Genomic DNA, 21,553 nt, shown 5'->3' with positions numbered 1-21,553 from the left:
GTGAACCAGCCTGTCGGGTCCAATCAGGAGGGAAGAGGGAGGAGCTTGATCTTGATTTACTTTTGAAAATTCTGTTCCTGCTCTCCTCATTTTGCAAATCAAGAAGGGCTTTCTGCTTAGAAAGGGGAGGAGCTTGATTGTTTTCTTTGAAATTTCACTCTATCTCTCCTCACATTGAAAACTTACAGGCTTTAATGTCCTCTTAAATCAAAATATAGTTTTGGCAGCGTGCAGGATTTGTACCGCGGGGTTGATGTTCTCGGGTACAACATTTTAAAATTGGATATAAGACATTTTTTATTTCTAAATTCTAGGTAAACTTTAGATACAATCAAAAATATTCAGTGGGTTTCTGGGTTTTCTTAATGAGCTGTGATGATTATTGTTTTAATGGTAAATGTGGAGTTAGCAGGTGGTGCTTTAAATAGAGAGGCTGTCCATAATAAAACACCTTATTGGGATGTTTCCTGTTGGAACTGCAAGAGAACTCGAACTCGAGACATTGTGCTAGTCCTACCATTCAAGTCAGTCTATGTTTCCACAGAAGAGGGATCAGTGCCCTCTCAGAGCGTCACACTGACCTGCAGGCGAGCGGCACCACAGACAGGGCTATGACAGAGACTGACCCGACATGATAAATAGTGATTTCATGTTATCCTCGTGTGAAAGTGACCTGAAGCCAAAGCTTTGTGTTGAAGGTGAGCCGGTTCAGTCCGTACGAGTGGAAGGGGGAGGAGTCTGAGGAGGAAGAGGAGGGGACTCTGGACTCCTGCGGCTCCAGACGACCTCAGTCCCACCACAAAGACCCTCAGCACTCTCCAGGTACACGCCCACTCCCCTGTGCACGTCCTATTCTGATGATTTATACTTCTCTCTGCTCTGCACCACCACTGATCAACACTACTCTTTTAGATGATGACATTTTAGTAGCTGGATTCATTTGCAGAAATATGTTATAAGAGATAGACATGAGGGAAGCGCAGGGCAAGGTTTTTTCATGAATATGATGGGTCTGAATGGACCACAGCTTTAGTTTCATCTTAAATGGTGCTTGAAAGTTGGCTAAAACTAGGAACAAGATGTACATCTGCTAGAGACAGTATGAGATGTAAATAAGGAAGAAGAATGGCCAAATGAAGACACTGAATCAGTATTAAAAAAGCCTTAAAGTGAGTTTCTAGAGTATTAATGTGTGTTTTCTTGACTATCACCCATACACATCAATATTGTAACTGCACAGCTTATTTTAGCACTGTGTGAGCGGCTTGGGTAAGCTCCCTTGTTTACGTCCCAGGCCACTGCTTACCTAAAGGTCAGCGCACACTACACGACTTTTATGCCAGATTTTGCTCCAATCCTTAGTCGTGCCGAGTCTTCTCGAGTCATGGCTCGTCGAAGGCAGTCCCGCAGAGTCGGGTCGTGTAGTGTGGGGGGGTCACGAATGGACTGGCGTTCGAATCGTGCAGTGTAGGCAGCAGAAAGACGCGACTGGACTCATCAAACGTGTTTGATTTTGGACGCACGGGAGAAACATGGGTGATTTTACCGTCCCCAAAGTGAACACACAGAAGCAGCGACCAATGACAGAGGGAAATAAAGACAGAAAAACTCTGCAGCGCCTCCTTTTTCATTTCTCTGTCAAAACAGCGGCACAAACAACTAATTTCATGGCCACAGCCCCACATGACACAGCACAACTTTATATCACCAAGAGGTCATGACAACCACCTTTTCAAGCTACATTTCAATCATGAACAGAGTAACTGTTTAGCTTCACCTCGCCGCTAGCAGCTAGCCTCTCTTCACTGTCTCTTCCACCTCCTCCATCTCTGGGCTGAGGTCCGTCTCCTTTTCTTATTAAATCCACTGAAATACGTCCCGCTTCTTCCTTTCGCCGACTTTTATCTGCATTTGACAGAACTATAGTAAGTTGAAGCTTCGTAGTAGCAATAGCCTAGCACTGCGATGTTGTGACCTTGTTGACACCGTTGACCAATCAGGACGCACACGTTTTCCCACGCTCACAAACACAGGCCGATCTTTGCAGATCTGGGGTCAGTTCTTGAAGGAGAAATGAGGCGGTAGATGTTATTAAACATCAGCTGTTCAGAATCATGGAGTGTGTTCACTCTTATGATTCTCAGTCATTATGTGTGAACCCCCAAACGTTCTAGAATCGCACTGAATCAGTCGTGTAGTGTGGACCCCCCATTCTATATACAATCTTTTAAACTAGAAAAATCGTGTAGTGTGTGCTGACCTTAACTCAAAAAGTCATCACATGCCACTTTTTAAAGCAGGTCTTAAAAAAAAAAGTCTTAAAAAGGTGTTAGATTTGAGTTTGGGAGACCCTGGAACAGGACCAGTCTCCTGCCCTGATGCCCTCTCACTCTCCCTCCTGTTAAGGGCCATTTTGGTGCCTTAAACAACAACAAAAAAGAATGACTTGGGTTTAGATATAACAGTTTAATGGTCGGTGCCCCGTCCCCCCAGACCCTGAGTTTCTCTGCTCCGCCCCTGCAGAGCTCTTTCCTTTCTCACTTGTCTCTGTGAGCTCAGGCTCCAGACAACACTACATGACACTAATGTTTGGTCAGGATCTGAACTTGAGTTTGCAGTGAGTTCACTACATTTGAGCGGGCTGTGTGTGACGTCTCCTCACAGACATTCCTGTTTGTCGGCCACATTTCTATAAGTCTTCTTTCTCATCGTTCTGGTTGAATGCGGGCGGTTTTCTGTCAGCTGCATTAATAAAACAGCAGCACATAATAGTGTACAATGCCTTTCTATCACATGCTCGTGGTGCCTTAGAGACTTGATTTTGTCATGAGCGGTGACACTGCTCCTAAACTCACACGCAGAGCAACATATCGTGAAAACAGGAGACATTCAGCTCCATAAAAGCCTTTTCTGGATCACAAGCTGCAAAACACGGCTTGTTTTATGACAATCCGCCTCATATTTACGTCATTAACCTGCTGTAAAGCTCTTACAATTAGACACGGCTCAACACAATGACAATGAGCGCCGGAGACATGTCGTAGGGACCCGTCACCTCATCGGAATTCAAATTTTGGGTCCATTTTGACCGTGATAGCATTCTGAAAGAGACTCCACCTGCCTGTTCTGAGGGTTTGTCCTTGTTCTAGAAAAAGACTTTTAGCAAAGAACTCATTTTGTGAGTGCCAAAAGTGTACAGAATCATAAGAACGCTTTGAGACCAACACGAGTGCGGCCCGTTATTCTGAAGGTGGATTGTTCTGTCGGCGGTCAGAACATTTCCAGTTCGACAGAAGCTTTTGTGTTGAGACGGAGCTTTGTTTTGGTGGACGTGATATAATTAGCCCAGACACTGAGCCGCTCCTGTCAGCTCTTCCTTTCTTTCTCGTATCATTTCAGCTATTTTCGTTCCTGAAAACATGAATAAAAATAGAAGTCCCTTTTTAATTCTCCTAAGTCCGCGGTTTACTGGTGTTTACGCTTCATTGTCTTTCCTTGATCATTGGTATCAGTGACAAGGTCCAGTATGTGTTGTACACAGGATATCCAGCCTGACCTGCCCCATCTCTGTGACGCCACAGGAGGACACGCCGGGGGGTACTTGGTTTAACCCATGCACAATAGAAATAAGGGACTGTGTAGACACACTGACCATAAAAAACACATTTGTGACTATCAAGTGTTTTTTATTAATGTGATTTTCAAGTGGAAATGGTCCATTTTTCCCATTTACACCAACACTGCTCTTGAGTCCTCAGTCTGTGGGTCAGAATCTCCCTCTCAAATGTTTCATTCATTAGCTGCAAGTGGCTCAAATCTGCACCATGCTGTGGTAAAAGCCTTTTTACAAACTACTGAAAGTATTTTCAACAAATATCTATATCAGGGTGCCCAGACTTTTTGTCTCCGAGGGCCAAAATGAAAATGTGCCTGTGGGCTGCAGGCCAAACACAGCCATTTCAATAATAATAGTTTTGTTTTTTCAGTACACATTTGCATTTGATTCTATCTGTGCAAATAACATGCTGCATTAAAACAAATGTTATCTGTGGAAAAGCCTAGTTTTAGTAGAACATAATCAACAAAACTGCAGCAACACAGCGTAAACAACAACATTCCAACAGTACCGACTGCTGACACTCGTGAGAGACACTTTATTCCCCTATTAAAGGAATAGGCCACCGTTTTTACATACTGAGATATGCTCTTACCTCACTTTAGCCGAGTTAATATATCCCCGTCTGGTCTTTGTCCGTGCGCTCACACATACGCAGCCTCTCCCACATATCACATAGCTCCAAAAAAGCTCACGATAGAAGCTACCAAGCTCTTCCACGTGTTCCCTATTTAAATAAAGTTACGTGAAGTGTTTTCATGCGAAGTATATTTACACAGAAATGTAACATGTCGATTTTATAAGCAGATAAAAAGGGGGACTATATTGTGAGGCGTAATTATACGGATTTTTGGAGCTATATGACATGTGGGAGAGGCTGCGTATGTGCTCCGTTTGCCTGGCAGAGCGCACGGACAAAGACCAGACGGGGATATATTAACACGACTAAAGTGAGGTAAGAGCATATCTCAGTATGTAAAAACGGTGGCCTATTCCTTTAATGTGTCGGCTGCAGCTCGTATGTCCTCAAGGTGTGAGTCAGTCAGTGCCTCTGAGTCTGGACGTGTTGAGGGTCATGACACAGAAAGTCTACTCACAGATGTAAGTGCTACAAACTTTGCAGTTTTACTTGAACTGTTGTTTGTTTTACTTTGTTGCTTTCCACCATGGCAAAACTAGTGCTTAAATACTCATACAGTCACTGGAAACGTGTTAATATCAAGGTTTGCTTTACATAAAAAGTTGCATTGTGCACATTAAAACTAGAGAATGTTTTGAATATTGAGTATCACCAAAGAAAATGTGCCTGATTGACTCATATTGAGCTGTGATGTTAGGAATACGAATAAGCGAGGTTTGAATTCCCCAGACATTGACACGTTCCTCCTCAGAGACAGCAGCTCCTCTCCGGTTCAGTCCCGTAGGAGTGGCTGGCAGCTGTCCCACAGGAGGACGGCAGGGCATCTGACTGATTTTGTTCCCTTCTGTGCCCAGACTCGCAGAGCCAGTCCCCTCAGAAGGAGAAGGAGGAGCCGGAGTACACCAACGACTTCGGGATCTTCAACTCTCTCTGGTTCTCCCTGGGAGCTTTCATGCAACAGGGCTGCGACATCTCCCCCAGGTACTGCCCCTGCTGGCCACACAAGCACACTTCACGCTCATTTTACAGACTGCAAATAATACAAATATACAGTTTAGAAAGGGAGCAAAGGGGGGCAAAGTCACCTTTTTAGAGCTTTCTGTCATGTTACAATGTTGTTTTGCTCTTTTCCTCGGCTGCACCAGTGAGACTGTTCGGATCCTTGTCATAAGAGACTCCTTTATGCTCCATTTCCAACATAAACAGATTGCAAGCATAGTTACCGTCACTGGAATTACGTTTCCAAGTTGGTGTTATCAAAAGAGTCTATTGGGGGGGACTCAAAGTTAGTTAGAGAATTCACCAAAATCAAGGAAAAAGTGCCTGAGTTGGATTCTTCTTCAAGAAATATGGACTATGAGTTGAACCCAGTCTGTTCTATTTCTCGCACAGTTTAGTAAAGGAGTGATTCAAAGCGACGCAATAGATACAAACAGTCATGTTCGAATTACTCCACCACTAATTTAGCAAATGCTGAATTATGAATATATTTTGTACCAAATAAAGATACAGAGACATGGAGAGGAGCAAAATGGCTCAACAGCCCATAAATGCTTAAAAACAATTGAAAATTCTAACCAGATCCTAATGTTAGCTTCATGTGACATGGTAATGCTAGTTTTAATTGCTGTTTTTTCCTTCTACTGAACAGTTAGCTATGTCAAAACATCCATGTGGACCTGATTTAACTTGATTTTATTTGTGTGACAAACATGTGTATAGTTTGCCAGAAACTGGCAAATAAAGAGTGAAAAATTGTGACTCCCACAACAAGCCACGCCCCCTTGATATGACGTTTCTCATCTGTATCTTTTTTTCTCATTTATTTTTACCTACAATATTGTGTGTATGAACACATTTTTAGTTCAATACATATCGTTTTTTTTATTGGCAAATGCTGTTCTAATTTGACTACCTAAGAGGAGCATCTTTCATGCCAAATTCTAACTCCCAGACACTAGATGGTGCTATGAGCGCTTTGGGCCTGATGAAGGTAGAAAAGTGCTATATACTGGGATCGTCTCCATGTTTGTAGAGATGCATGTTGGGAAACCTTAGCAGTCTGGAGGTGACCAGCAAAGGGCCGTTACACTCTACACTGCTGTTCATGACTTTATATCGAGCCTCTCATCAGCTGTAAACCTCTGCATGTGTCGTTGGGTGTTTTTCGTCCACTTCACTGACTTCCTCAGGAGTGAGCTTTGGTTTGAGTAAAATACACGAACATGAATAGGTTTATTTAACCCTCGTGTCGCCTTCGCGGGTCTTTTTGACCCGCTGTCATGTTCCGGGCATTTGGATGCAAGGTGACACAAGGGGGCGCCCTTCCAACCTTCTCAGTGTAAATGTGAGTTGACTTTCTTCAGAGTTAGACTTTCGGTCAGACACCATGAGTGACAGTAACATGACGCTAAATACAGTGAGCTCTTTGTTTCCAGTAAAAAGGCTGAGGCCTCATTGCTCTTCAGTCACAGACTGAGAAGTGAAGAAGGAAGTCATGGAGCTTCTGCTTTAGACAGAACTTCAGACTTCTGCTGCATGATGGGGTCGTATTACATCATATCAACTGTTGCAATCTGTAAAGCACTTTGTGATATCTTTCTTTATGAAAAGTGCTTTATAAATAAAGTTTTGATTGATCATATTCTGAAACTCAAATCTGTAGTAAAAACATTATATATGGAAAATAATTACAAAAATGCTGTATCTAATCAAAAAAATAGTTTTTTTTTTTAATTTACTCTCATTCTAAAAAAGAAAACCCAAACAAACCCTAACCATGTGTATCTGCTGTAGAGTCATGTTTGTCCCAGTTCCTCTGAGTCGTGGTGCAGCAGGACTGATGTGGACAGATGTTACAGAAGAAGCTCATGAGGTTAATTTCTTTAACAGTTACTATAGTAACTATTTTCTCCAAAGTAAAAGTAGATCTACCACAGTCCTGTCCACATCTGTCATGGTCCACCATGACCCACCATGACTCAGAGGAACTGGGACAAACATGACTTTACAGCAGATACAAATGGTGAGGATTTGTTTGGGTTTTCTTTTTTAGAATGAGAGCAAATATAAAATAAAAAAACGTTATTTGATTAGATACAGGATTTTCAAATATTCTTCTTTTTGTAATTGTAATAATTATTTTCCATTTTTACTACATATTTCAGTTTCAGAATATGACCAATCAATCAAACTTTATTTATAAAGCGCTGTTCATACCAAAAGGTATCACAAAGTGCTTTACAGATTACAACATTTGATATGATATGACTCTTACATGCAGCAGAAGTCTGAAGTTCTGTCTAAAGCAGAAGCTCCATGACTTCCTTCTTCACTTCTCAGTCTGTGACTGAAGAGCAATGAGGCCTCAGCCTTTTTACTGGAAACAAAGAGCTCACTGTATTTAGCGTCATGTTACTGTCACTCATGGTGTCTGACCGAAAGTCTAACTCTGAAGAAAGTCAACTCACATTTACACTGAGAAGGTTGGAAGGGCGCCCCCTTGTGTCACCTTGCATCCAAATGCCCGGAACATACCAGCGGGTCTAAAAGACCCGCGAAGGCGACACAAGGGTTAAACATGAACGTTTAGCAGGTGTAGTTTACTCAAGGCATATTAGGAATAACGTTTAAAGTTCACATGACAGGATGTAGTGCTTTTGTAATAACCCGAAGGCCCATCTTGCGTCGCCTGTTGCATTATGGGTAAGGGCATTTCTTTTGGCTACCAAACAATATTGATAGTTAGCGTGAAGCAACGAAGAAAGCTCTGATTTGGACCATTTTAACCGCTGGAAAGTTGATAATTTAAGTGTTTATGTCGTCGCCGTGGAGATTGTTACAATATTAGCTTAAAGTCTATTTTTACACCAGGGCTGTGTACGGAGATGGACAGAAACTGAAAGAGCTGAATGACCGTTCATATGTGGTGATGCTTCAAAGTGACGACCTGTCTTTGTTCACACAGTTAGGAAAACTATGTGAGAAAAACATTTGTGACCCTTGTGGCCTCATGTTTTCATGTTTAAAATGTGTAAAGCTTGTAAAATTACAAATACAATGAGTTCAGTAAGTGTGGCGTTCAGTATTACTATGTTAGAAACTGCACATGGAGATGTTCTACACTCAGGCTTATCCATCTGCATCTGTATTGGGCAAAGAAGAGAATTTACCACAGAACATGCATTTATTCTACTGCACTGCTATATTTGAGAGCAAAAGCTTTTTTCACGTTTTCTAGCTTTTCACATTTACAGTTTTAATATAGAAAGGCGTGTAGTGTTTTATTAAACCATAGTATCAGGCTGCTATAATGAAACAGAAATTAAAAGAGGTCTCTGTCAGAAGTTGCAGGAGCTTCAGGCTAAACCACAGAAACCCACTTGAGCATGAAATGTTTATTACTACTGTACTGCTCATGTTAAAATGAGTAGGATGTCTCATTAAGTTCTTTGCTTAGCGGTGCTTAAACTTGAGCCAAATCTTGATGGACAATAAAGTACTAACATTTGCACTTAAACGCTCCCGCTTTAGAAGTGCTTCATGCTCTTCATTCTTTTAACTTGCACAACAAGACAAAGGAAGACGGTGATTGTGGTAAACTCGTAGCGGTGAGCGTGACCTGTCTCACTGCTCTAACCTCAGACTCACGGTCGGCTCTTCACAACGTTCACACTCAGACAGAGGGAGGGCCGAGGTCACACTGGGCCCTTTGAGGAGCATGAATTTCTGAACGTGTAAAAAAAAAAAGTACGTCTCTCGCCCATTCCTGTGCGGAGTTGTGGATTTTTAAAGAAATAACCAGTTTGCTCACTCCAGCCACTAGGGGGCAGCTTAAATTTAAAAAAGGAAAGAGTTCCACACGTGTCCAGCAGAGGGCACTGACATAAGAGAGCAAGATATAAACAGCATAATGGTAAATGGTCAGTCTGCCCCGGGGCGACTGTGGCTACAGTAGTAACTTACCTTCATTGAGTGTGGAGTGAATGAATAATGACTTGTGAAACATGTGACACAGGCTGATAAAGCACAATTAGTGTAAGCCGATATATATGAAGCCACAGTCATTTACAATATATGCGGCCCGCGACCCGTCGTGGGGGCTGAATTTCGGCCCTCGACCCAAACGACTTCGACACCCCTGTCCTAGGGCGAGTTGCTACGAACATTGCCTGTTATTCTACTTTCATGTTTTGAAGTTAATGACATAGAGGGAAAATTCCATCAAATTCTGAATCACTCGTTTCTCACTGATGGAACATAGTTGGCAGTTTGAAATGGTTTACCTCTATCTCTGCCACTTCCTGTCAGTGTCCAATAAGGAAGTGAAACGATAAACAATGAGAGCTGGGTGAAATGTGTCAACAAAATCTGAAGTATAATGTGCAGACGATGTACAGTTGGATGTGACCAGTTTGTCCTGCGGTGTGACACAAGGGTCAGTGTTGGGTCCTACTTTATTGTTGCTGTACCCTTTGCCACGTGGTCAAATTACTGGTTGTTTCAAAGCTGTATCGTGTTATATTGATCGTCCAGGTGTTTTCTTTTTAATGATGTGCTGAGCTCCATCGTTTGTCATCGTTCTTAGATTGTGTGTCCTCCACTATCTACTCGCATATGAAACAGCACCATGGCTCTCGTGGCTCCTCTGTCAAATCTAGAATTGCATTAATAAGGCCTATTTCTTTACACAAAAGGGGGAGAAAAAAAGAGATTCGGAGATGGGCCAGGTAGAAAACAGCCGTGTCATGTTGATATTGGAAATCTTGTGAACGAACTTGGGAATGTGTCAATTATTTTCTCTTCGCAAGTGATTTCATTTATACAAGGACCTTCCCCGTGTGCATCACAGCGATCCATTAGTGACATAAAACCCCTCTCCTGATTTAATTATCGAGGCATAAACTCGGCGCTGGTGTAATTTTAACTCATTATGTTTGGTTTAATTCTCCCCCGAAGAAAAACGGAGGCGTGAAGCCTAATGACGGAGATTTGTCACAGAAACAACCGCGGGCCAAACATCACTCTGCCATTCGATTAAAAGCTTCTGTTTAACTATCCACACTTTGCAAAACCCAGTCCTCAGGTCCTGGGTTACACCTGGTTTAGTCCCGGTTTAGTCCCTGTAGTGCTTCTCCATGTATTTTTGCTCATATGTGACTGCAGTATCCGTTGCTCTCCAAGGACCAGGAGTTTGCTGCGTTTTGTCGTTCCTCCTCCTCCTCCTCCTCCTCCTCCTCCTCCTCCTCCTCCTCCTCATAACCTCCTCATAGACCTGACACTAACGCCCCGGGTGTATTTGTGCGCGGAGTCTTCGGATGTGACGCGATGTGTTTGGAAAACTGTGGAAATGCGCGTGCCTTCAGGGGCCCAAACATGTGCCCCCTGTGCGTCAGGAACCGGCGCGCGTGTGTGGGTGTGTGCGCGTGGGCCTATCCTCGCGGGGACAAGTATATTTAGCCTGTCATTAAGCCCTGTTCCAGGGGCTCCGCTCTGGGTCAGAGTCTGCGCCCAAATCAAACTGGGAGGTACACGGTGCCCGGGCCGGAGTATCCACACCATAGACTGTAAAAAATAATGGACGTCTTCTGCTCACTCCTCCCCGTTTAACATAATGACCACGGCCGTGGGGGAATTCATGGAGGATTTACAGACTCCTCCTCCCCAGCTCTGACGAAGCATGTTCCTAAAAAGGGCATAAGGGCGGGATTTTCACCGTAGACTCGGCCCTTGCGTGACGTGTAGCTCGCGCTGCTCCAATGCTAACAGTCCGGCCCTCATTAAGTACGAGATTACTAAAATTCGTCTCACGAAAACCAGCCTGGTTTCTTTAATTGTGACAAACCCAGCGTTATCTCAGGAGGAATATCTAACCTAGTCTAGTGTTGAAGAAATGGAAACCAGGCGTTAAAGTTGTTTTTAAAGTGTCTAAACTCCAATGCTTTTCAATGGGGGCCTAGTGGCGATATGGAGGTACTACAGCAATGGCGGAGCAATGGGGGCCCCCAGTGTCGTGGTCATAAAGCAGAGCAGCCAGCGGACATTGATCACGGTACTTCAACTTATCCTGCAATATCAACCTGGATTTAGAGGTGTCTAGGGTTAACCTCTTGACCCCCAGTTTAACCGAGCAGTTGACAAGATTTGAACCCTGGACCTCTGAGTTTCTAAACCTGTGCTGTCTCCACTGGGCTCATGCACCATCTTTTTAGGGAGGGGAGAACAGTCAGTTCAGATTTCTAAAGTGAATATGAATGCGTCAGATCTGATTACTCCAGTTATCTGATTTTTCAGTCAAGGCGAAAATGTCTCTCCCAAACCAAACCAGTCTGCAGTTTGTTTCTGAGACGTGTAGCGTTAGAGTCACAGTCAGGCTCAGTATTTATGTATATACTGTACACAGTATTATACAGTATGTGAATGAGTTACTGGAGCCTCTCGATGCACATTACATCACCCATCAGCTGTTTTTGCATGTGTTTTTGGATAAAGTCACTTTGCAGATGTGTGTCTGCAGCCTTCAATTTAGCGGTCAGTGATGATGACTCTGTTTTATGTGTCTGCCAAAGAGCTTGTGAATGTAAAAAATTCTAGATTATTTTAGATTTTAGCCCCATGTACCATCGTAGCATGGTGTATTGTTACACCCCTGTTAAAGCAGTACTAAGTAACGTGTTTACCTTAATAAATCCTCCCCGTAGTCCGTGTGGGGGTAATACAAGTGTTTATGGGATGATTGGAGGGTCTTTCATCGCCCCCTGGTGTCTGTGGACAGAAAACCACAATTGCAACTTGACTGCCACCGGACCGGAGCAACCAATACACACTAATAGAATCACGAAGAAGAAGCTAACATGCTAACGGGCTAAGCTAACTGCGGGCTCGCGTCGCTTTAAACAGTATTTACAGCCAAGTTTGATTGAAAACAAATATTTCCATTGTATAATTGGATGTACATTATCCCTCTCTCCCTTCGCCTTTTCTGTTGGCGTAGTATTTACTCTCCAAGACAATTAATAAGTTAAAAAATTGCAACTTGCTACGACACCTGCAGTTGCGCTTGTGGCCTCTAGGGGCAAGAGTTACTTAGTACTGTTTTAAGTAACCAGGAAAACCACCATAACCAACAAACAAAATCTCATGTGCCCCGTCGTGAGAACCAGGGACACAAGTCGGCCGACTCAGTTTCCCACAAATTTAGAAAGAAGAGTTGTTGTTTTTTTTAATTGGTGATTTTTGCTTTTTTTGCAGAATCATTTAGTTGAGATCACGAAGAAGCCTCACCGTGTTTTATCAGTATATTTAAGGGGAGACACTACAGGCAAAACTAAATTTTTTCAGTTTTCAGGTTTTGGGCCAAATTGGTCTCTGAACATACAAGCTTTCACCCGGAAACAGAAAATATGCCTGATCTTCACAGTAACATGTTTAAATATTGCGCTGATTCAATGTTCCCCCATAGACTTATATGGGAGAATGCAATTTCAAGGGCCTTTTTCTCAAAACACATTTTTCTGTCATTGTGGCGACACTATGTCCACGTCAGTCAGACCTAAAGACTTCACATTTTCCAGCCTTGGACTGAACAATATTTGGAAGATTTTTTCAGAGGGATTTTTTTTATTATTTTATCCCTTAAGCCCCATTTATTGAGTTTTGAACGTCAAAAAACAAGGCGGAAATTACATTTTTACAAATTTTTCCACTAAAAAACAGCTTATTTTAAAACTAAACAAGAAATCCAGAATCCCCTCTGAGAAAGTCTTGGTAACTCATTTATCAATAAAATGAAACCATAAATTTGAATGTAGCTCTATCCATTATTCAGATTTCGTCGCCGAAAAGATGGGAAATTTGGGGATTTTTTAAGGCATAAAACACATTGTTCTTATATGAAAAGATAAAATGACAGAAAACTTGCAATGTATTTTTTTCTTACATTTATGCCAGTGATCTACAGCAACAGTTTCAAATTGATATCTGTAAATATACATTTTTTCCCTATTCACCTGCAGTGTCTCGCCTTAAAAGTGTGAAATCTCAGGGTGAAAAAGTCGGACAAATAGCGCACACCGTCATAGTGTGTGTGTGTGACTTCATGATTATACAGGCCGGCCATTGTTGCTAGTGCTCTGAATAGCCGAATGCTAACGCTGGAATACTACTACATGGAATACTACTGCAGAAGTTAGTTTTTCTGTGTGAAACCAGTGAACATTTCCAGGCTAGCTTTTCCCGTGTGACTGATGATTAGAAACCGATTTCTCTCTCTCACGTCTCCACATATTATCAGATTTCCATTTGTTACACATTGTTGGAAAGCTTGGAGACTAAACTTGTGTGAAATCTGTGAAAAGCTCAGAATGCCCCAGAACCGACGTGTGTCCCTGGTTCCTGTGACTGGGCACATATGTCACCTTTACATGGCAGCCTAGAAGGGGCTAGATTAGAAGGATTGGCTACAGTCTTATATAAGTGATGCAGGTTCTATAGGGGTTTGTTCACTTCACACCCATCTGCTCCTCTCCAGTCAGTTATTGATGAGGATATAACACTATAACATGGTCCAAGGCTCAGAAAAGTCGATAGTGCATTATACAGTCTCTTTAGATGTCGACGCTAGTATGGAATGTAATATGTAACGCCTGAGCCTGGCGTCCTTGTGTTATGGATTTGCGAGAAAACATTCAAAGATTCATGTTTGCTGAGAGGCAGCCGTACGGTACGTCCTCCACACCGTGTACTCTCTCAGTAAGAACATGTCGGCCAGAAGTTTCCAAGCAACAGCAGAGAAGCAGGTATGATAAGAATAGACCTCAAATAAAGTCGGGTGTTGGAGAGTTTGTGCAAGTCGGGGAGATGGAGCGCCGTCGTTCACAGTCGGTTTATATCTATCCACTTTCATGTCAGCAAATCAAAAATCCACAACCTTTTGTCTTTGATTAAGATTTAATTGAGATTGGCTTGTGTAAAATATCACATACGTTTTCATTGTGTTAGCATTAATGTCAGTCAGCTTTCTTAAAGGATCTATATCCTGCTATTTTAGCCATTCCAAAGTTAAGTATAGGCATGTATATGATATATTGTACCTCTACCACTATGGAGCACTCATTTCTGTGATAAATATAAGTGTTTTCTGGAGGTATTTTTCGAACCCGGAAGACACAACGCTTTGATTCAGTTAACTCCGCCCCCTCTCTCCGCTCATACAACTGTACCGTAATATAAATAAACAACAATAAGTGAAGTCACTTCACGATGCAGTTATACGGAGTTGACATCTGCAACACAGCTTCATAAATGGCTAACACACATGCTAATATGCTAACACACAAGCTAATATGCTAACCCGCGTTTGGATTGACTCACCGCTCTGGTCCATCGCTGTTTACATTATGGGACTCGCGTTGGTTATAAAAGTTAATCCACTTTGATTCTGGCGAAGGTTCATCAAACATCCATCAGTGACAGTCACAGAAAAACAATATTTTGGTGATAGTCACTGAATCCCGGAGAAAAAAACAGCTGTGTGGCCTCTTCCTGAAAAAGGTTGAATAAACTCCTCGTCCTCGTAGCCAAACGCGCTTCTTTTTCTCCGTGACATTATCGTTAGTTAAGAATAAAGGACAGGTGTGTCCAGAGTAGGTTATAACGAGCTCCATCTTCAGCTGCAGCGCAAACATGACTGATCTGTTCAGGCGCGATGTGTTTGTTTTGGCCACAGCTGACCTGGAAGCACCTCAGGCACATCCTTTTTTATTTTTTGAATTATTTTTTTATTTTATTTTTTACTCTTTGTTTCTCTCTTACGACTGAAATAATGAAAACGCTGTTTTACAAATTAAAATCAGGCCGTAAGACATTACATTAAAGACGTCGAGCACTTCCGTTCCGCTGTGACGACACAACTGAACACTCAGTCGTTCACCAGGAGAGGGCGGAGCCTCAGAGAGCAGGAGGGCGGAGCCTCAGAGAGCAGGATTCAGGAGGATTACTGAGAGCTGCGTGAATGAAGCCACAAACCACTCTGGGGGTGTTTTTGATAAGGAAATAGCAAAACAACATGGCTAAAAGCTCCAAATTTTTTTTGCATGATATAGGACCTTTAATAAAGTTAGTAAAGGACAACGGCTCCCAGTGAACTCAAGACAGCAGCAGTGTTTAACCAAAAAGCTCACATTAGACGATAAGTGAACATCAGGTGGACGTATGGAAGCTCGCTGTGACCCAGATGTTCATGTGCATATTCCAACTGAGGAAAACGCTGTCCCCGGTTTCCCGAGGAACATGAACGTGGCGTAAGAAAAGAGATGAGATGTGTGGTCACGTTTTGATTTGTTCATATGTGAAAGTGAACATTGTGTTGTGATCTGACTTTGATATGACTCTGTTTGTGCTTCCACTGGCAAAAAAATGCACCCCCAGTCTGACTTTGTTCATTTCACAGGTCAGTATAGTGCCGCCAAGCATCAAACCTACCCATATGAGGTTTGCATTAGATAACATGTTATAGCTCTTAAAAGGGTTTTAAATACGTTATTGAACTTTGAATCGCCTTACTATTTTCATTATTATTGGCTCATCGTGTCCTTTTGTATCGTCCTTCACATTGTAAAGTATTCATTTGAAAATATTATTGGAGCTGTATGTAAAAAGGTTCCAGAAATTGAGTGAAAAGTGAAGTCTTGTGCTCTAACTCTTTACTAGTAATCAGCTAATTGAATATGGATTTATTAATACTGTTCTAAAGAGTACATGAGGTATTGTTATGGATACCAGGAGGCAAAGGTGATGTAAAAGCACACTGAAAAGTGATTTTTATTGTGTATTACACAAGCAAAGTTATTCGGCAGCAGCAGAACACCAAGACAAGGCAAATTTAGCGTCTCCGTCTGACTTTGTTGTTTTTTGTTGCTACTTAAAAGCTCACAGAAACAGACCTTGAAAAATGTGTGAACGTGTGATTTGCAAATCCAGTGTGAATGTTTCTGAATGTGATCATGGTCCTGGGGTTCAGTTTGAGCTCAAGGTGTTGCTATAAGAGCTAGGGCTGTGCAATTAATCGAAATTCGATTACGATTTCGATTACAACAGTAAACGAATACAAAATTAGCATAATCGCAAAAAATCGATTATAATATGTTTTTTTTTATTTTTTTATGTTTTTTTTTTGTAATTTTTTTTTAAATGTTTTTTTTCATATTTAGAATTTTTGGATTTTTGTCTTTTTTCTGCTGGATTTTTGTCACTTTTTTGATGTTTTTTTTTTTAAGGCAACAAATAATCGTTTGAATAATCGTGATTTCAATTATGACAAAAATAATCGTGATTATTATTTTTTCAATAATCGAGCAGCCCTAATAAGAGCAGCACTAGACCTGTCTGACACCGGGCGAGTGTCCGTGTAACTCCTGGGTCTTTCCACGTTAAACAAAGATGGAAACCTCCACCTCCCCCAGTGTTCCTCGCTCAGTTCTAACACATGACGACCTGCCCAACATGGCCGCCGGTGGCTGCAGGCGAGGACAGTGTAAATCTACATGCTGCCGTGTGACGCCTCTGCACCGTGTGGACGCGGTGTAGCTCCGGGGCGGGCCCTCTCACCTCGGCTCACGACAGGGCGCCGCCAAACGTCACATCGGCTGAAACATACTTGAAACGGGAAAACCTCTGACAACGCTAGAAGTCAACAGGTCACGGAATGTGTAGTCGATGGTCACTCGGTCTGCAGCTCTAGGCAAACACAAGCTTGTTTTATAGGGTTAACCGGTCAGTACATGTGTGGAAACAGAGGGTGGTATGGGCTGTGTTTGTGTGAAATAGAACACTGTTGTGGCTCCGTGTTGGAGAGAAGGTTTGCAGGAGGACAGGACATTAACCATTACAGATTTTTAGAGGTCGACTTGTTTGTCAAGAGAGTTGAAGTCGAGACGAATAATTGTCATTGTATGAACAGCAGAGGAATAACGGCTCATTTGCAACAAGTATAATATGTTCACGTCCAAATCTAGGGCTGTGCAATGAATCGAAATTCGATTACGATTTCGATTATTACACTAGACGATCACAAAAATAAGATAAGATAAGATAAACCTTTATTCATCTCACAAAGGAGAAATTCACTTGTTACAGTCGGCGTTACTTCACAGTCTTATTGTACAATCTGACAGCAGTGGGGATGAAGGCTTTGCGGTAGCGCTCCGTCCTGCACTGAGGGTGTCTCAGTCTGCCACTGAGAGAGCTGCACAGCTCTTCTACAGTCCCGTGCAGTGGGTGGGAGGTGTTGTCCATGATGGAGGTGAGCTTGGCTAACACCCTCCTGTCCCTCACCTCCTCCACAGAGTCCAGGGGGCACACCAGGACGGAGCTGGCCCTCCTGACCAGCTTGTTCAGTCTGTTCTTGTCCCGCTCTGTGCTGCCCGGGGCCCAGCACATGGCAGCGTAGTGGAGAGCAGAGGCCACCACAGAGTCATAAAAAGTCCTGAGCAGAGGCCTACTCACTCTGAAGGACCTCAGTCTCCTCAGAAGGTGAAGGCGACTTTGGCCCTTCTTGTACAGGGCGTTGGTGTTGTGGGACCAGTCCAGTTTATTGTTGAGGTGAACACCCAGGTACTTGAAACTGTCCACCTCCTCAATGTCCTCCCCCTGGATGTTCAGCGGTGTGTGCGGTAGTGGCTTCCTCGTGAAGTCGATCACCATCTCCTTCGTCTTACTGATGTTCAAGCACAGGTGGTTGCGCTCACACCAGTCCACAAAGTCTAGGATGACTGACTGAAAAATAGCATAATCGAGAACAAACGATTATTAAGGATGCCCTCCCGCTCGTCCATCTAAAGCGCAAAAAGTCCGTCCTGCTTGGTTTGTGTGACGCGTCTGATCAGCTGAAACACCAGCGCAGCGTGACAGAACTGTAAATAGTATCGTACTAATATTTTTATACCTAACTCTTGAGATAACGCCACTGTTAAGAGCTCACCTTGTGCTGAAAGGAGAACAGCTTTTAGAAGCCTCGACATCCTTTACCCAGGCCCTGGTTTTGTTTAGTAGAAAAGTCTAAAACTCTTCTTCAGGAGCAGATCAACGGAGCTCAAACAAACTCTTATTATTTCATGCTGCTGAGATGATTGTTTCTGTTCCCTTCGCATTTCACGAGCTAAAGTCTCAGGCTTTGGTCTGACATAAAAACATTAGCGCTGAGTGATGATGTCATCAGGCCGCGCGGCTCAGTTGGACAGGTGTGAGGGCTGGCCAGCAGGGGGCAGGTGTCCCTATAGGATTAGTTTAGAAACGTGAACATATAAAAAAAAAATGCCTTTATTGTCCAAAGAAAATGTAGTCCAAAATGATTTTTTTTTTTAAGGCAACAAATAATCGTTTGAATAATCGTGATTTCAATTATTACTTAAATAATCGTGATTATTATTTTTTCTATAATCGAGCAGCAGTGTAACCTGTGCCTCCACAAACATTAGGTAGATCTGTGTCCTCTCTCCTCCTCTGTCTGTCTCGCTGTCCTCCTGGCCTCAGGGTCGGCCCATTAATCCGACGTCTCATTATTCCCAAAATGTCCCATTGAGTAGGGTTGAAGAATAAAACTAGGCTCAGGCAAGAGTCCACTGACCTTAAGGTTAGGGTCAGTGGTTGTATATGGCTCTGTAATCCACAACACAACTGGGTTAGAGATAAACTTCGTAACGTTCATTGTGTCTACTTGTATTCTAGTATCACTTTTTAGGTTCGTTTTGCCAGACACTAAGGTTAGAGATGTTAAAGATCTCATGGCCTCGGAAGTAAGAACAGCTGATAAGTGACACGTCACCGCACGCCGGTGATACTTCTGATGACGGCCTGCAGATGGCGCTGAAACATGTAAAGGTAAAAGATCTTTAACATCTCTAACCTTAGTGTCTGGCAAAACGAACCTAAAAAGTGATACTGGGTTAGAGATGTCGGACTGATGGCACCTCTGCTCAATGGGACATTTTTGGAATAATGAGACGTTGGACTAAATGGTTGTCTTCTGTACAGGATCATCTTCCTTGTAAATCCAAGCTCTGAAGTAAACAAGCTTTCGGTCCCGGATTGTTCGGTCGTAGTTAACTCCATGAGTCCGTGAGAGTAAAAAGTCAAAAGCCGTGACGGGCTGCATATGGCTGAATACGTGCGCAAGTGATTATGTGGGCGAAACCATATGCAGAGCACTAAGAGTGAATGCTAACGGGCAAAAACAGCTAGCCACTCGCTCATGGTAACTATGGTAACTATAACACTGTTTATTGTCTCACAGAAACACGGAAAAAGGGTTCCGCCTTGACAATAATGTTAAAACTCGGCAGAGAGAGAGATTAACACATGACTAGTCGAGTCATGTAAAATGAGGTGGATGAGTAGTCGACTAGTCTGTTCATGCCCTAGTGCAGTGGTTCTCAACCTGGGGGGTCGGGAGTGCCATTATATGTTTGTAACTTGATTAATTTGATTTTAGACTTCTTTTTTTCCTTTGTTTTTTAACAATTATTTGAGGCTAATGTTCCAATTTCTCACGGTGTGACCCGGGCCGGGGTCACGAACCCCTTTAACTGTTATAATGGGGGTCGCGGCTCCAAAAGGTTGAGAACCAATGCCCTAGTGGGGACCAAAGTGACATGTCCCCACCAATATTTCATTATTGTCCTCACAAGGACATTTTTTTCCAATACTTGTACTTCAGCAATACTTGGTTTACGATCCTGACACCTGAATGATACTCTTTTCCATCAACATGGCCGTGTTACTAAAACATTTCACGCTTAGTATCACCCAAGGAAATATCTGAGATTCTGAGTAGCACCAGATCAAAAAGTCTATTGAAGGACTGAACCAAGTGTAAAACAGGACTGAACCAAGTGTAAAACAGGACTGAACCAAGTGTAAAACAGGACTGAACCAAGTCTAAAACAGGACTGAACCAAGTGTAAAACAGGACTGAACCAAGTGTAAAACAGGACTGAACCAAGTCTAAAACAGGACTGAACCAAGTCTAAAACAGGACTAAACCAAGTCTAAAACAGGACTGAACCAAGTCTAAAACAGGACTGAACCAAGTCTAAAACAGGACTAAACCAAGTCTAAAACAGGACTGAACCAAGTCTAAAACAGGACTAAACCAAGTCTAAAACAGGACTGAACCAAGTCTAAAACAGGACTAAACCAAGTCTAAAACAGGACTGAACCAAGTCTAAAACAGGACTGAACCAAGTCTAAAACAGGACTAAACCAAGTCTAAAACAGGACTGAACCAAGTCTAAAACAGGACTAAACCAAGTCTAAAACAGGACTAAACCAAGTCTAAAACAGGACTAAACCAAGTCTAAAACAGGACTAAACCAAGTCTAAAACAGGACTGAACCAAGTCTAAAACAGGACTAAACCAAGTCTAAAACAGGACTGAACCAAGTCTAAAACAGGACTGAACCAAGTCTAAAACAGGACTGAACCAAGTCTAAAACAGGACTAAACCAAGTCTAAAACAGGACTAAACCAAGTCTAAAACAGGACTAAACCAAGTCTAAAACAGGACTGAACCAAGTCTAAAACAGGACTAAACCAAGTCTAAAACAGGACTGAACCAAGTCTAAAACAGGACTGAACCAAGTCTAAAACAGGACTGAACCAAGTCTAAAACAGGACTGAACCAAGTCTAAAACAGGACTGAACCAAGTCTAAAACAGGACTAAACCAAGTCTAAAACAGGACTAAACCATTAACACTAACTCTAAACCAGGCCTGTCTGGAAAAGGACACAATTGCACGGCTTTGAGTGCAATAAAACATCGCTGTTGCTCCGTATTTGACAAAAGGTTGTTTAGGTGAAAGTGAGAGTCTTTTGTTTCTCTGATCCGAGTGTGCAAAGTGACAGATAAACTCAGCTGTGCTCTTGTTCGTCTGAAGCGCCGTCAGAAGAGTTCATGTTGCTCCTCATGCGCACGGAGACAGAGCCGAGACTAATTACTTCCACGTCACAAAGGTGAGAAGCACTTTGTCAAATGGCTTTTGACTTCGTGTCAGCCAAGTGCATTTCCCCCAATTATTTCAACTGATATCCGCCATAACTGGGTCTCCTCAAGATCCTGCACCAGGTCAGTGTCAGGATGGGATTTTATTTGGATGACCACAAGACCACTTTCATCTACACATCCGAACCATTAAAACATTATCAGTTTTTCAGTACAAATGGAACACATATTGGCAAGTGCACAAAAGGTGATTTATTGAATATTTGAGTAGGTGGCAGGTGGACAGCGGCTGCAGATCTG

At 42.6% G+C, this 21,553-nt stretch overlaps 1 protein-coding gene across 3 annotated transcripts in view; it reads left to right on the top strand.

Annotated features, from left to right (window-relative positions):
* The window catches only part of LOC306970364 (glutamate receptor 1-like), a 191,424-nt gene that overhangs the window by 119,370 nt on the left and 50,501 nt on the right, over nucleotides 1-21,553 (top strand). For all 3 annotated transcript variants that reach the window (XM_079566320.1, XM_079566321.1, XM_079566322.1), the window contains exons 12-13: nucleotides 699-822; nucleotides 5,111-5,237. In XM_079566320.1, coding sequence (XP_079422446.1) covers nucleotides 699-822; nucleotides 5,111-5,237 — 251 coding nt within the window. The remainder of the gene's footprint in view (nucleotides 1-698; nucleotides 823-5,110; nucleotides 5,238-21,553) is intronic.

Source organism: Gobius niger (assembly GCF_951799975.1).
Source record: "Gobius niger genome assembly, chromosome: 11".
NCBI lineage: Eukaryota > Metazoa > Chordata > Actinopteri > Gobiiformes > Gobiidae > Gobius > Gobius niger.
The sequence above is the reverse complement of the archived record's forward strand: the minus strand, read 5'-3'. Positions and strand labels throughout refer to the sequence as shown.